At 33.1% G+C, this 17733-nt stretch overlaps 1 protein-coding gene across 33 annotated transcripts in view; it reads left to right on the top strand.

The window, feature by feature from the left end:
- The window catches only part of RIMS2 (regulating synaptic membrane exocytosis 2), a 561128-nt gene that overhangs the window by 296168 nt on the left and 247227 nt on the right, over positions 1-17733 (top strand). For all 33 annotated transcript variants that reach the window (XM_040625672.1, XM_040625662.1, XM_040625669.1 and 30 more), the window contains 3 exons: positions 1985-2115; positions 7222-7393; positions 10484-10637. In XM_040625672.1, coding sequence (XP_040481606.1) covers positions 1985-2115; positions 7222-7393; positions 10484-10637 — 457 coding nt within the window. The remainder of the gene's footprint in view (positions 1-1984; positions 2116-7221; positions 7394-10483; positions 10638-17733) is intronic.

The raw sequence follows: 17733 nt of genomic DNA on the forward strand, positions 1-17733 counted from the left end.
TGGAAAAATAAAGCCATCAGCTTTTTTATTGCTATAGAAAATAGAGAATATCAGAAATTAATGTGGCTTTGGTGACACATTTTAGAGGAACCATGATGCTCTCTGACAACATCTCTGTTTCATCTCATATACGAGATACTCTTGTATTTCTTACTTTTGTTGTTGTTTTCCCCTTATGTCTTTTGGCAGAAGAATATTTTTTTTCTACTTACCCTCATCTGTATCTATGTTCTCATATTGTCACACAAGGAAATATTGGAGCTTTTTTTCTATTTGCGTGTTAGAGTCTTTTTCTTCAGGTTGTCGATCCCCTAGTCTAAGGCAGTGGTTCTCAAACTTTAGATGCCTATGAGAATCACCAGGAGGATTTGGTAAAATGCGAGTGCCTGGGCCCCGTTCTGATTCAGTACGTGACAAGTGGGCCACAGGAATTTGTTAACTTTTTAACAAATAAACCAGATAACACAGATTGTAAGGAGGTTAGGGAACCACACTTTAAGAAACACTTCTCTAGAGGCTACCTGGCAGCTCTATTAGGAAAATTTTTTTACACAACAGCAAGATAATACCTGCATTAAACATAAAGACTTAGTACAACATAAAGAATAATAATTATAATTTTTAAAAATTAAGTATTTCTTATTATTACTAAGAGGGAGAATTCCATTTGACTGAGAAGCAGGATAAATAATTTTATATACCCTTCTGGGCCATCAGTCTTCCTCTTCTGACTCAGGAGTCTTGCTCAGCCTGTCATTCTCTAAACTATGGAGTAAGGGACACAACAAAACCATGCTAGAATTGGAACTGCACTACCAGTATATCATATATACATACATACATTTTTTATTTTATATGATTTTTTATATGTATGTATGTATGATATGTATTTATTTATGTATGTCAGAGCTGGCCCAGACCTGACTGTCCACTTCAGGAGGAGAGGGAAGGACTGACATGAGACATATATTTAAATTTTTTAAACTGCTGCAAATATTGTGCATCCAAATTAAAGGAAAAATTAAACTATTAAAAAGCATATAAACCACAAAACTATATATAAACCATAACTTCATTCCCAAATTTCAGATTTTGGATTCAGTGTCAAGATAGTGGTCAAAGATGTGCTGCGTTCTGAACCAAAATGTGGGGTAGAGCCATAGTTATAAATCCTGACATGGTAGAAACAGCCAGCTAGGTGTGGGAGTGTGAGGTCTGTGTGTGGGAGGTGATAATTGTTAAATCAAATGAATTTAGCAGCTGGATGTGAAGTTCTAATCCCTGATTATGTCATAGGGAAATTACTCACATTTTCTCATCTCAAATGATAAAATATACCCTATTATTCTAAGGATGTGATACATCTTCCTCACTAATGAAAAAGGGACTTTATGTCTGTGTAAAAAAAATCTATAAAGATGAATTTATTATGGTTTTAAATCCAAACTTAAGGAGGCTATTGACTAAAGCTACTAGTAATTCTACCTGGCTTATAATCTTTGAAATGTCTTTTTAAATGAAACGTTTTGTCTTTTAAAACATTTGCTTAAAAATTCCCTGTGAATGCCATATAAATAAAGTATCTATTCAATTCATTTGAGCAGTTATTCTGAGCTCATTATTGTAGGGGAGCTAAAATGAACCACAGTGATTCTTGCATAAAGATAGACACAGAGCAGTCATTGTATATAAAGTTCTTAGTTATGGCAATGTAATTATTATATGCATGTTCATAAGCAATCAAATTAGGATAACAAAAAGCTCAAGGGTTTTTTCAATCAACCCAAAATATCTGAATTATTTCCTCTATTCATTGAAGTTATTATAGCATATCCTTTTATTTTAACTGTTTGCAGCTTACTAAGTAGAACCTATATTCTGTGCTCACATTAGCATAAGAGAATGGGGCAAAGATTGGGAATGTAAACATTATGTTATGGTATTCAAAATTTTGAGCTGATAAATGAATATTTTTCCTTTTCAGATAAAACTATGGTTTGACAAGGTTGGTCATCAATTAATAGTTACAATTTTGGGAGCAAAGGATCTCCCTTCCAGGGAAGATGGGAGGCCAAGGAATCCTTATGTTAAAATTTACTTTCTTCCGGACAGAAGGTAGGGATGTGAAACAAAAATAAATGTTCTTGAAAATAAATAAGAAATGTTAATAACAGTGGGTGTTTCAATTCTGCCTTATTTATTTTTATATATCATGCAAGTCAGATATTTATGAAGTTTAACATAAGCATAATGATTCATATTATTCATGTGATTCCCATTAGTCTTCAAAGCAGTGACAGTATAGCCTCAAGATTGTTTTAGAACTTGTATCAAATGTTATAATATAGATGATTTTATTGAATATTTATTTTACATTGTATGGATTCTTAAATGATGTATATTTTCATTTGTCAAAATCATTAAAAATTATACTTTTTAAAATCAAATGCATTTTTAACACAATCTACAGAAGCAAAAAGCTGGAAATGATGCTAAAAGGTACTCACCATATTCCTTTACAAGTCCTACTTCCTCATACTTCAGTTCTTTATGTTCCATAAAATTAATGAGTGTTTCATATTTCACCACCCCATATCATCAAGGAAACTTAACCACTGGGCCCAGAATCAGCTTCTTCAAGCATCATTGGTTTGTGTCCATGCTTATTAGCATAAATGATATTGCTCTGCCCTAACTTAAGCAGAGGAATTAGGATTGGAGAAATAGTTTTTCAAAAATTGTCTAATCACTTTTAATTTCTGGAACATAAAAAAATAAAAGAGATTTTTGAATAGACATCATGAAACAAGAGAGAATTAATGGCACCAATTACCTTTTCCCCGGCTTTTCTGCATCCGTAGTTTCCAGGACAGAGTGTTCTCAAGGTCTGGTCATTTTTTCTCAGGCTGGAAGTGGCCAGGCACAGATGTGATCTTCAACATGTTCACACACTTCTGGACCCTCATGTACTTAGTTCAAGTTGAAAGTCATCAGAGTCGAGTGCCCACATATCATCTGAAGAATAATCTGTCAAAGAAAAGGATGAAAGAAAGGAAGTAGGCAATTAACAAAGGCCTTCCATTTTATTTGATACATATTTTGAAGTGAAATTTGTGAAGAAAATCCCTCAGAAGATATGTCAAGGTGCCATCCTATCCAAAGTGATTAGAAACTGTTTGCCCTATAATTTCATCTTAGAAAATTTGCTTGAAGGGGCGCCTGGGGGGCACAGCGGTTAAGCGTCTGCCTTCGGCTCAGGGCGTGATCCCGGCGTTATGGGATCAAGCCCCACGTCAGGCTCCTCTGCTATGAGCCTGCTTCTTCCTCTCCCACTCCCCCTGCTTGTGTTCCCTCTCTCGCTGGCTGTCTCTATCTCTGTCATATAAATAAAATCTTTAAAAAAAAAAAAAAAAAAGAAAAAATTTGCTTGAAGAAAGTTGTTTTCTCACAACTTAGGTTGTCTTTTGGCTAGGGATATACTTTGATGGGCAAAGGAAGAAGAGATGATATTCATAACTGGGGCTTTGAAATCTAGCTTACACTTTAGTTGGATGACAGATTTCACAGCCACATTCCCCTGCCCTCCTGGAGGCCACATCCCCTGGCTTCTTACAGCACACCTGGTTTCTAGTCCAAGCATTCTTAGAATGCCATCATAACAAGCTGCCGGAAATGCTGCCTTCCCATCTACTTATGGGTACATAGAACTAAAGTGTCTACTTCCTCAAACCTTTGAAGAAAAATATTTTTGAAGATGATAAAAAGTCTTTCAAATTATGGAATCAAATAATAATATTTGATTGTTTATTTTTGTTTAGTTTTATTTTATTTTACATACCCTCTCCTCCTTTCTGAGCAGATAGATCTAAAATGGAAAGGAAGGTCCCCTTCACCATCCTTTATATTGTAAATGTAGTGTTTTTTATCTTTTCTCAACACCAAAGAATGTGGGAAACACTTTAATATTTCACTCACAAATAATTTCTCAGCTGTTTCCTTGCAAATTATGAGGAATTTGAAGAATATTTAAGCAAGCTTGTTGCTTACTTTATTGATTGATAAAGTTGTGTCTGGGTCTTACCTTTATTTATTTGAGAGAGAGAGTGAGCGAGAAAGCACAGGAGCAGAGGGAGAGGGAGAAGCAGGCTCCCCTGCTGAGCAGAGGGCTGGAGGCTGCTCTTGTTTCCGGGAGCCTGAGATCGTGACCTGAGCCAAAGGCAGATGCTTAACCCACTGAGCCACCCAGGAGCCCCAGGGTGTTTTGTCTTTAAAAGAGAAAAGAATTCTTTCCTGAACTCAGAAACACCTACATTATCATCAATTTTTTTTCTGTTGATACAAGTTTTTACACATGCATAAAGGGCTGTTTATGCTTTTGGTATGAATTATTTCATTTTTCTTAACAGTTTTTCTGGAAGAAAAACTATTTGAATAGGCGAATGTAGAAAATAATTGATGCCTTTTTATTGGTAAGAATTCCTGGAGGGACACGTGAGACTGCATTGAAGAGATTTAGACTGGAATGTCACTATGTTAGTTAATCCATTTAAAACACTATTTTCTAAGTAATGAATTATGTACTCTAAAAAATAGCTGGGTGTGCTTTACAGTCTTTTATATCTTGAAGAAAAGTTGGTTTTCAGTCAAAATACATTTCTTTCTCTCATTTTGAGTAAACACATCAAGTCTTTGCGTACAGTTACTAAAATAAATTAGATGGAAACCAGAAATACCAGTAGCATGAAAATACATAGAAAAGGCTTTAGGTTGGATTTTATTTAAAAAAAAAATAGTTTCCATTCTTAACAGGTTAATGATGCTGTTAGAGATCAATGATTTATTTTATTGCTGTTGGGCTGCTATTTAAAAAAAAAATCTCAATAGCATGCGTATTGATCTTAGTTTTTAAATACTCTTAGCAACTTTTCTGTCTTTGACTTTTACAACCTGATCTTATTTTGTTTGTTTCTTTGTTTTAAAGATTTTATTTTTAAGTAATCTCTATACCCAACATGGGATTCAAACTCACAACCCCGAGATCAAGAGTAGCGTGTTCCACTGACTGAGCTGCCCCTCCTTTTTAACCTGACCTTATTTTGAGGGCTTTTGTTATACTTCCAAAAAAAAAAAAAATAATAATAATTTAACTTTTTTTTTAACTCCCTGAAGATAATTTTTCATGGTTCTTTGCATGGATTGGTGCTTCAATACACACTAAATTGCCTTATTAAATGTTAATTGTATATGGTGGGTATGCGAGGAATTTCAGTGATTATCTACTCTCCTTCCTACCCAGTATAGACATCCTTTCTGAAATAGTCGTCTTTATTTGAGAACTTTTTTCACTACTTAAGAGGAAGTCAAGGTTTATTTTTCTATTCCCTTTCAGATTAAAGTAAAACCTGCAATTGTTGGATTATACAGCAAGGCTCCCACTCAGTGCTTTCTTCCTGGCTTTAAAGGAGGGAACTTTCTCTCTTCACAGGGTCTCATAATTCATTTTTTAAAGTGTGGAATATATGTAGGTGCTTTATAAATATTTGTGAAAATTTTAGATGAAGAGAGGGGATGACAGGAGCAATAAATCCTAGTCCTTGTTATTATTCTATTATTTCGTTATTTTTGTTTATAATAGCACTTTTTCATAACATGGAATAGAGTTAAAATTTCCTGTGTGGGTTTCCGAAGTTATTTTCCTGATAAGACCATAGAAATTAATGAAGATACATTGTTTTAAAGTGGCTTTCTGCCACACTAAATATATGAGCTCTGGAAACATATGTGCCCTTGATTATTTAAATACAACCCGTGTTGAGCATGAAACCCTGTATTCACCTAGGAGAATTCAGAGACACCTGTCCTTTCTTAGTTCTCCCTGCTTCCTATATTCCAGCAGTCTTAGAATTTAGTTGTGCTGAGGGAATTTGTCTACTCAGAGCTTATTGTCCATTTCTCACTTCAACAAGCTCTCTAGATAGCTTACTGTTTTCTTCCTAGGTGATTTTCTTTATTCCTATTCAGCCATTGAATCTCTCTAATAAGCTAGTGATGTCCAAAAGGAATGGATGCACCCAGGGGATCTAAGACAACCCGTTAGCGTTCAGGAAGAAATATTTGATTTTCTAAATTTTCACCTAATTATTTTTAATTTCTAATTTTGTATATTCACGAATTGACACAATGTATTAGTACCACAGTACAGTAATAACGTGTATGTATTTCGTAAATATATATGCATATAATGGGATGCCTTGTCATTAACATTCACTTGATAGAGATAATGCAGTTTTAAAAAGTATGGAAGCCTCCGAGATGGACGCCCCATCTGTCAGGGAGCCAGCTTGCATTTCCAGCCCACGTTATAGTGGCTACCTCACATAGAAATCGCTTTACAGGGGCACCTGGGTGGCTCAGTCGGTTAAGCGTCTGACTCTTGGGGGACCTTGTGTGCTGGTGGTGGGCATGTAAATTGGTGCAGCCACTCTGGAAAACAGTATGGAGCTTCCTCAAAAAGTTAAAAATACAGGGGCGCCTGGGTGGCTCAGTCAGTTAAGCAGCGGATTCTTGATTTCAGCTCAGGTCATTATCTGAGATGGAGCCCAGTGTGCAGCCCCGCGTGGAGCCTGCTTAAGTTTCTTTCTCTCCCCCTGCCACTCTCCCTCCCTCTCTAAGAAAAGAAAAGAAAAAGAAATAATTTTACAGTGCTTTTAAAGACCCCATTAACTGTCAAATGGGCAAGCATGTGTTTCTTTATGCAAGAAAGTAACTTAGTAAAGTGTAATTATAATTGCTCAGCTGAACTGTATGGATATAAAGTTGTGAACATCACAGTTTTTTGGACTTTTGTGCAATTACACTTCTGTGGTGTATTATATGTCATGTTACTGGTTCACTGCCATTTTGAAGGTTTCCAATAGGGCAATATGTTTAAAAATATGGAGAGTTAATATTTTTCAGTCTGGTTGTATTTAGATTTTGAGAAAGATGAAGTTTTTAATTATCATGAAAGGTTTTCAGATTTATCGAAACATTGCCTTTATAAAGTGATATAATTATATACCTATAAAGTTTAATAGGAATTTAAATTATTATAGTATTTATAATGTATGTTAAGTTTGTGGTAAAACTTCACTCCCTGCCTGAGAAATTTGAAATGAATAATTTTTAGGACAAAACTTTAAAAGGTTTATGTAAGTTCATATATTCTTATTTTTTTTATAGTGATAAAAACAAGAGAAGAACGAAAACAGTAAAGAAAACATTGGAACCCAAATGGAACCAAACATTCATTTATTCTCCAGTCCACCGAAGAGAATTTAGGGAACGGATGCTAGAGATTACGCTCTGGGATCAAGCTCGAGTTCGAGAGGAAGAAAGCGAATTCTTAGGAGAGGTATCTGGAATTATTTTAAAGCTGAGACTATTCATGTCCTCTTAAATACTTTTCTTTATGTGATTATCAGTAAAATCTTATACTCTGAATATCTGAAAAAGTAAACAGTTTCTTTCATGGAATGAATTTAGCTACTACTCTAAGACAAAACATTGATGCCATCAACAAATGGGTTTTAAATAATCTGTGACAATTTTTAGATGTTTATTCCTGTTGTAGAAATCTCAGTGTTGAATGCTAAAACGTTGGTTTGTGTTTCACAAATGTATGGTATTTGTGGCAGTCAATATGGTTCTATTTAGCTCGCATAGCTCAATAGTGATTTATCGTTATGCAGCAGTTCTCATGTGCGTCACCGCAAGCACTGTCATCTTTGCATAGGACACTACAAGGAAATAAAAAGAGTCATTTATTCTGTGGACTGATTTCCTTTGCATATTTATTAAATATTCACGCTATAAAATCCATATTATGATATGGTTTGTATTAAAAATCTATTCTTCACTTTCTTTCCTTTTTTGAATTCTTAGTGGCATGATGTGTTGAACAGAGTTTTAAATAAGACAGGCTTTGATTCGTATTTATAACTTTCTCACGTACCAGCTAATATGAGCTTAGACAAGTTCTTTTCACCTTTGTTGGCCTTGGTATCCTTATCTGTAAAAGTTGAATAAGACCAATCTGGTAGTTTTTTTCTGAGAATTAAGATAACATATGACATCATTCTTAACATACAGTAGACACTTCTAATTTGGTTTTGTCTCCCCATTTAAGAGTTTTCGTAAAGGTTAAATTAATAAATGTAAGTAAAAATGTTTTTAAATTATCAAATGATATACAACTATTAGTTACTACAGACTTGTAGTAATAAGCATTATTTCTGTAATGGCAAATTTACATTTCCCTGATGATTAGTGATGTTGAGCACCTTTTTATGTGTCTGTTGGCCATCTATGTGTGTTCTTTGGAAAAATGTCTGCTCATGTCTTTTGCCCGTTTTTTAAATTGGATTATTTGGGTTTTTTGGTGTTGAACTATGTAAGTTCTTTATATATTTTTGATAGTAATCCCTTGCTGCCTATATCATTTGCAAATATCTTCTCCCATTCAGGGTGTTGCCTTTTTTTACTGAATGTTTCCTTTGTTGTGAAAAAGCTTTCTGTTTTAATGTAGTCCCAATAGTTTATTTTTGCTTTTGTTTCCCTTGCCTTAGAGACATATTTAGAAAAATGTTGCTATGGTCCATGTCAGAAATTACTGCCTGTGCTCTCCTCTAGGATTTTTATGGTTTCAGATCTCATTTAGGTCTTTAATCCATTTTGAGTTTTGTGTATGGTGTAAGAAAGTGGTCAAGTTTCATTCTTTACATGTAGATGTCCAGTTTTTTCAACATCATTTGTTGAAGAGACTGTATTTTTCCCATTACATGCTCTTGCTTCCTTTGTTGAAGATTAATTGACCATATAATTGTGGGTTGATTTCTGGACTCTCCATTCTGTCCCATTGATCTATGTATCTATTTTTGTGCCAGCACCATACTGTTTTTTTTTTTTTTTTTTTAAAGATTTTATTTATTTATTCAACAGAGATAGAGACAGCCAGCGAGAGAGGGAACACAAGCAGAGGGAGTGGGAGAGGAAGAAGCAGGCTCATAGCGGAGGAGCCTGATGTGGGGCTCGATCCCATAACGCCGGGATCACGCCCTGAGCCGAAGGCAGACGCTTAACCGCTGTGCCACCCAGGCGCCCCCAGCACCATACTGTTTTGATTTCTGTATCTTGAAATCTGGGATTGTGATACCTCCAGTTTTATTTTTCTTTTTCAAGATAGTTTTGGCTATTTGAAGTCTTCTGTGGTTCCATATAAATTTTAAGATTATTTGTTCTAGTTCTGTGAAAAATGTTGTTGGTATTTTGATAGGGTTGCATTAAATCTGTAGATTCCTTTGGGTAATATGGATGTGTTAATAATATTTGTTCTTCCAGTGTACAAACATGGAATGTCTTCCCATTTGTTTGTGTTGTCTTCAATTTCTTTCATCAGTGTTTTACAGTTTTCAGAGTACAAGTCTTTCACCTCCTTGGTTAAGTTTATTCCTAGGTATTTTTTAATTTTTTGTGCCATTTTAAAAAGGATTGTTTTCTTAATTTCTCTTTCTGCTACTTCATTATTAGTGTATAGAAATGTAACAGATTTCTGTATTTGGATTTTGTATCCTGCGACCTTTCTGAATTTTTTTTATCAGTTCTAGTAATTTTTTGGTAGTCCTTAGGATTATCTATATATGTCATCTGCAAATAGCAAAAATTTTGCTTCTTCCTTAGCAATTTGGATGCCTTTTTTTCTTTTTCTTGACTGATTGCTATGGCTAGGACTTCTAGTACTATGTTGAATAACAGTGGTGAGAGTGGACATCTTTGTCTTTTTTCTGAGCTTAGGGGAAAAGTTCTCAGTTTTTCACCTTTGAATATGATGTTAGCTGTGGGTTTTTCATATATGGCTTTTATTATGTTGAGCTTTGTTCCCTCTAGACCTATGTTGTTTAGGGCTTTTATCATGAGTGTACTTTGTCAAATACTTTTGTGCATCTACTGAAATGATCATATGGTTTTTATCCTTTCTCTTATTGATATGATGTATCACATTGATTGATTTGTGTATATTGAACCACCCTGCATCCCAGGAATAAATCCCACTTGATTGTGGTGAATGATTTTTTAATGTATCTTTGGATTTGTTTTGCTAATATTTTGTTGAGAATTTTTGCATCTGTGTTTATTGGAGATATTGGCCTGTAGTTTTTTTTCTTTTTTGTGGTGTCTTTATGTAATGGCAAATTTAACAGTAGATGGGTGGTTGGATACCTGTAAATAATCTAGCTTTTTAAAACTATTGAGTCAGTAAGAAGTTGTGCATATTTATCTTTTATTTAGTTATTGTCAAAACATATGGACAGTTTTGTAACATAACATTGCTTTTGACCTAATAGCATTTTTATTATAATTATCATTATTGTAAAAGGTATGAGACCATTTAAGAGAGTTTCTATATTATAGATTTTTAACATCCTTTTGTCTCTTGACTTTGTAGATTTTGATTGAATTAGAAACAGCATTATTAGATGATGAGCCACATTGGTACAAACTTCAGACCCATGATGTTTCTTCATTACCACTTCCCCACCCTTCTCCATATATGCCGAGACGACAGCTTCATGGAGAGAGCCCAACAAGGAGGTTGCAAAGTAAGTTTTCAGTGAGATTTATCAGACCTTTATTGCATTATCTTGAATGATATATACGACATAGAATTTGAAGATCCCATTGTGGATATTAACAGGCATCTATTAGTGTTTTCATAGTTATTGATGGTTTTAAATTGGTTCACTAAAATGAGGTTATACTTACAGCATTGATTTATCACAGTATGACCTCAAATGAAGCACAGTTATGTTTTAATTTTAGCTATTGGAAACTTATATAGGAATGAGATAGCAGCCATTGTAAAATTTGGTCATGTAGCTATATATATCTGAAATTATGATTTCCATCTTCATTATGCCAAGTATTTTATAAAATGTAGGATGGCAAGTATAGCATAGTGGTTGAAACCATGACCATGAGCATTACTCAAACAAACATGGATTTAAAGTTTGATTCACTCACTTAAGAGCCATATGACTTCAGGAACGTTCTCTTGCTATGATTCACTTTCCTCATTTAGAATAATACTTACATTAAGGGTGGTTATAAAAGTTAAATTTCTCAGGGCTACAAACTAATGTGATTATTGTTATTGTTATTATTATTGTCAGTGTTTGCATTTTACCCTGAATTATACACAGTCCAAAGTATCAGATAGAATTTGATCAATTCAGAGAATCTTAAAAGAACCTTGGAAATGTTTTCTAGACTAAAAAGTGGCATTATTGGTTTGTTGTTCCTATGAATCTAATTCGTTTTCTTGATGAGTCTCTTATTAAAAGGGGGAGGTGTCTGCTTGCTGCTGGGTGTAGTGTAATGGGATAATTTTATCTTCATGGAGTCAGCATGTTCCAGGCTTAGCAACATTTTTTTTGTGAAATAATGGAGAATTGATTGATATTAACCAAATTTCAGAAGTGTAAATTTATAAGCACAAAAGCCATGTCATTTATCAATCATAGGAAATATTTTTGACAACATAACAAATGACTGTTGTTTACATGGATCACATTCTCCCTGATGAATAGAGGACTAAATTATATATCAGAAGGCTATTTGATGAATAGAGAATTAGAGCAAAGGATAAGTCTTATGGGATATTTAGTCATAGGAAAGCCTAGAGAATTACCTTCACTCCTTTTTAAAATAATGTCTCTGATGACTAGAATTTTATTTCCACTAGCTATAGTCTCTTATAGTTGGGTGGTATTATTTAAACACTACTTTTATAGCACTCACTTTTTTCAGCTTCTCCGCAGAGTAAACATTTACTCACTGTTATTTGCAATTGCCATTAAACATGTTTTGTATAATAATTACACTACTGTTTATTTTATGTGGACTCATTTTAGTGTCTATTCTTTCTGGTCACTGTAATCTACTAAATACATTCTCTCTAAATCACAATGTAGAATCACAGGTTACTACATGCAGTTTACTAATATAAATCAATTTGTACTAATTCTTATAGTTTAATTTTACAGGCTACTAATGCTAATACTTACTCTAATTGCTATTACAATAACTAGTTTTGATGACTCTTCATATCTGAAACTCTTAAATCTACCAAAAATTTTCATTATTTTTTTCCTCCCCAGCAAATTAAGAATAGAGTATGTGAAGAACAATGAGAATAGAGTTCTTTCTAGTTAGCTACATATATTATAGATTTTCATGCAATTAATTTGATTTAATCAAGTTTGTAGCTTTTAATATTTAATCATCCCCCAAATGGCTCCTCTGCTATAGAATTAAATTCATTCATGGGTAATATGGTTTCATGTTGCACCATTCAGTCTTGTCACTACCTACCAACTAACATCTAATAAAATTAATTTTCATTGCTTGAACATATGGCAAAAATTGGTGTTTTACACCTAAAATGTGATCATAACTTATTAGTAATGTGTAGAACTGAAGATAAGTAAAAATGTGTACATATGCATGAAGGAAATGAAGATTAGGAAATAACACTTAGAAAGTTAAAGACATTACTATTGGCTGAGGATATATTGCTCATTAGTGTTCAAGTTCAAGTTAAGGTATGTATAAATAAACATTAATTATTTAAAAAATTCATTCATAAGAATGACTTCCAGGATGTTTTTTTCATGGAGAAAGTAAATATTGCATTTATTTATAAGTATGTCTTATATTGTCAAAGATCATGATCATTAACATATTTGATGGAACATATGCATGAACAGTTATCATAAAAAATGTATAATAATCCATCATTTATTCTCTACATCTGCATAATAGAATATGTTCGTAATTCAATCTCTGAGGCTATGAGCTGAGGCTATGAACTTATTGAATATACATGGATATTTACTGGTATTGTTGGAATTCTGTTTTCTCTGCTCATAGTTTCCTATTTTAAATTTATATATTCAAATGATTCAAAAAAGTACTTCAGTTCCATGGACATTAGTAATTTATAATTTTAAACATCTAAGGAAGTATTTTAAAAACCACTCTAATAATAAGTATTCCATATGTCTTATAGCTAACTTAAATATTTTTTTAATTCTTTTTAAGATAGAAGTCCAGACAACTTTGATTATAAGGTTTGAATGGTTTCCCTAGTAAAGGAATTAGTGAAAGTATTTGAAATAGATGGCTTCTTCTTATACCACTATTTCTGTGTGTGGCAAAATAAGAGGGTTCTGTGTATTAAAACATCTATAGAAAGGGCCACATGTTCATTGCTCATGTCTGAAAGAAATTAGGTTATGAGAAATTAAAATTTTAATATGAAAGTAGTATTTTCTACAATTTTTAACATCAGGCTACTTTTACCCTCTCCTGTCCCAGATGTTATTTAGACATTACCAAATGATGGGACAGTGCATATTTGAAAGAGTGATTGATCAAGCATTTTTAAGAAGATTGGAGCCATATGTTCAAATAACTAAAATTTACCAATAGAGAAGTGAGATTGCTTTTTTAGATGGTAAAATGTCTCATATATTCACATATTTTTATTTTGACTCATTGGTGAGAAACTATTCATTACTGTCCTGAAGCATAAAGAGATTTTTGAAGGTACATTTTGATGTTTAAGTTTTTATTTTTATATATTCTTTACTGTCATTCAGTTAAAGTTGCATAGTGTCTTAAGTAAAGTATTTTCCTTTCAACGTGACAGAAGTCATTACAAATTTGTTTGTTACTTGGTATCTTATTCACCATTCTCATCACAATTTGAACTATACAGATGAAAAAGAGTTTTCTTTTTTGATCCTTTATTCTTTTCCTATTCCCATTTTAATCAGATTCATCTCTTTGATATCTCAAATGTTAATTCTTTATTTAGCAAAATGTAACATTATTACCCTTTCACTTTTTAAAACAGATAACATCATATCTATTATATTTTTATACAGTTTCATAATCACAAGTCTTTAGAAAAGTGAATGGAAATAAATCATTGGGACAAAACCAAAATGATGGTTTTGAGAGATAAAAGAGATATGATTTCATCATTTATGTTTCTCAAGATTTCAACTATTTGGGAGGATTTTTGGCCAATATTCTAATTTTCTACCCCATTCTTTTACTTATCTCTTTCTTGAACTGCAGTTACATGTATAAAACCTCTTAACAATGTTTTACAGGTTATTGAGTTCTGTTTATTTTTTAATCTTTTTTTCTCTCTTACTCAGTTTTGATTATTTTCACTCACCTGTCTTCAAGTTACTAGAATTTTTTTCTACAGTGTCCAAGTTCCTTGAAATCTATACTATGAATCGTTTTAGCAAAAATGTATTTTTCCTTTTAAGATTTACATTTGGTTTTCTTAGTACTTCCTATATCCTTCCTGAAATTCTCCTTTTATTATATCCCTGTGTGTATAATATTATATATGTATATGATGTGTATGTGTGTAAATATATTAAATAATTTACAGGATCACATATATACACATATGTAAATATATGAAAAATCCATAGGATTATATATATACCTGCATACTTATGTACATGTGTGTATGTGTGTATATGTAATGTACATACATGCATGTGCAGTCTCTATAATGTATCTACTTAAATGTAATACATGTGTGTGTATAATCCTGTGAATTCTGTCCTATATTTATAATACTTATTTTAAAGTCTGCTAATTCCAATATCTTTGTCTTCTGTGGGTCTACTTATATTTCTGGTTTTTCCTTTGATTCTGGATCACATTCTATGTGTTTTTTATATATACTAATTTTTACTGTGTACTGGACATTGTGTTTCATACATTTAGAGACTCTGGATTTGGAAGAATGTTGGTTTTTATTTTGGCAGACAGTGAAAGTATTGAAGGATCACCTAAAACCTATAGAGGATATGTTAAGGGTTCTTCCATAGTTCTAAGGCATAGTCCTTAGTCTGGTTTGTGGTTCTCATTCCTAATGTGTGAACTTTCCAAACAAAGTCGAAATTATTGGCCAAAATCCTATGACATCACTGGACTTAAACTCCAGACTCTGTGTCCTGTGCATCAAGAAGTTGCTGAAATCTCCTTGCGTCTCTTTTAGCTTTTCGGCTGTTTTCAGCTTTCTTCTTGTTTTCCCTCTGCAGTGTACAATTTAGGGAGGGATTTAGGGGGCTGCTGTGTGTAAATTTGGGGTTTCCTCTTCTCTGGCTCCCTCTTTTGCAGGATTTTCCTTACAATTGTAGCTGCTCTGACAACTCTGAATTCTGACCTCTGGCTCTTCAGCCATGTAAGAATGAAGCTCTTTTCTTGAGCTAGAACTCCTCGGCAGGGCACCAAATTGGGAAGGCCCTTAGGAGAAAAGCTGTTTCAGTATGCACCTTTCTTATTTAAGGGTCATGTCACCGATTTCTGCCAGCTTTGTTTGTTGTCTGCTGTCTTTCAACAGTTTTTTATTAAAATATTTGTCCAGAATTTGTAATTTTACTGGCAGGAGAGTTAGTACAATATAAGTTACTCTGTCATTCCCAGCAGCAGAACTCCACATTTTTAGTAAACTTTTTACTGAAGTATAGCGTCTATACAGAAGTGTGTATAAATCATAAATATGCCCCCAAGTGAATTTTCACAGAGTAATGACACCATGTAAGTAGCACCCACAGCACAAATAGAACATCACCAGCCTCCCTCTTGCTCTCTTCTAGTAAGTATTCCTCCTGCTAAGGTAACAACTAACCTGACGTCGAATACCATAAAATAGTTTTGCTTACTTTTAACTTCATGTAAATGGAATACTCACACACACATTTGAATTTTATAGAACTGGAATTACAAAAATCTATTATTCTTTCACATCTGGCTTTTTTTTTTCTTACTAATATGTTTCTGAGATTTATCAATGTCATTGCAAGTAATTGCAGTTAACTTATTTTCATTGCTATACACAATTCCTTTCTATAAATATACAAGAATTTATGCATTCTACAGTTGACTAATAGTTTGCTTTCAGATTTTGGCCATTCCTAATAGTGCTGCTGTGAACTTTCTCATACATGCCTTTTTGTAATCTTATGTGTTCATTTTTGCTTTGTTTGTTTGTTTTTATTATGTTCAATTAGCCAGCATATAGTACATCATTAGTTTTTGATGTAGTGTTCAATGATTCATTAGTTGTATATAACACCCAGTGCTCATCACCACCCATGCCCTCCTTAATACCCATCACCCAGTTACCCTATCCCCCCACCTCCCTCCCTTCTGTAACCCTCATTTTGGTTCCCGGAATCCAGAGTCTCTCATGGTTTGTCTCCTTCTCTCATTTATTCTTGCTGTTCAGTTTTCCTTCCCTTTCCCTGTGGTCCTCTGCACTGTTCCTTATGTTCCACATATGAATGAAACCATATGATAATCATCTTTTTCTGCTTGACTTATTTTGCTTTGAATATACCTCGTAGTAAAATAGATGGGTAATAGACTATGCATATATTCAACTGCAGTAGATATTATTAAGCAGTTTCTCAAACTGTATTGATTTTACTCCCTACATTAAAAAACTATACCAATTTGTACTTCCTCCTATGGTAGCGTTAAAGGTTTGAGTTTCTCCACATCATTACTTGTTCGTGGTATTTTTATTTTCATTTACCCATTCATCTGGATGTTCACTATTACCTCACTGTGGCTTTAATTTGCTTGCTCTAATGACCTTGTCATAGGTTAATAGACTGCTGAGCTATCCTCTTTTATGAAGGGCCTAGTCAAATTTTTAGCCCATTTTTCATTTGGGTTCTGTCTTTTCTTATTGCTTTATGAGTTTTGTGGTTTTTTTGAAATTATAGATTTGAATTCTTTATAGCATAAATGTATTGCAAAATTATTTTACTCTATGATTTGCCTTTCCACTTTTTAATGGGATATTTTAATCAACAGAAATTTTTAGTGTTAAGTGTATTTTAGTTTTCAATTTTTTTCTTTAGTGTTAGTGTGTTGGTGTGATCTGTATAAAAATATCTTGATCTTCTTCAAGGCCATAATGATATGTTCATATGTTTTCTTCTAGTATAGTGCTTTACTCTGTTAAATCTACAACTCATTTGGAATTGAGTTTTGTATATTGTGTAAGGTAGGGATAAAAATTCATTCTTAACCCTTTGGATGTCCACTTGATCCAGTACATTTATTAAAAAAGCCACATGCATGTGGTTAACTTTTTGAAGTTTATTCCTTTCAATTAGGCAAATTTCTATTCTTGTGCCAATACCAAGGTGTCTTATTTACTGTAGCTCTATAATAAATTGTGATATCTGGAAGTGTAACTAACCCAGCTTTGTTCTTCTTTAAGATCATTGTTAATATTCTTAATTTTTTGCACTTAATAAACAAATTGAGTATCAAATGATCATTTTCCACAAATACCCTTCTGGAATTTTCATTCAAATTACATTCATCGTTTTGGGAAGAACTGAAGTCTCTTCAGGGAGTGAGGAGAATTCCACCCCATGAATCTGATGTATCTCTAAGTAATATTTTAATGGGTTTCAGTATAGAGGTTTTATATCTTTACTATATCAGTAACTAGGGATTTTATTTAAATTGATGTTAGTATTCAGAAATAAAAGTTATTTATTATTTAATGAATCCTAATAACATTTCCATACATTATTTTGAATTTTGATGTACAATATTATGTTACCTGTAAATAATGACAAT

Source organism: Ursus maritimus, unplaced genomic scaffold (assembly GCF_017311325.1).
Source record: "Ursus maritimus isolate PB19 unplaced genomic scaffold, ASM1731132v1 scaffold_9, whole genome shotgun sequence".
NCBI classification, from domain to species: Eukaryota; Metazoa; Chordata; class Mammalia; order Carnivora; family Ursidae; genus Ursus; species Ursus maritimus.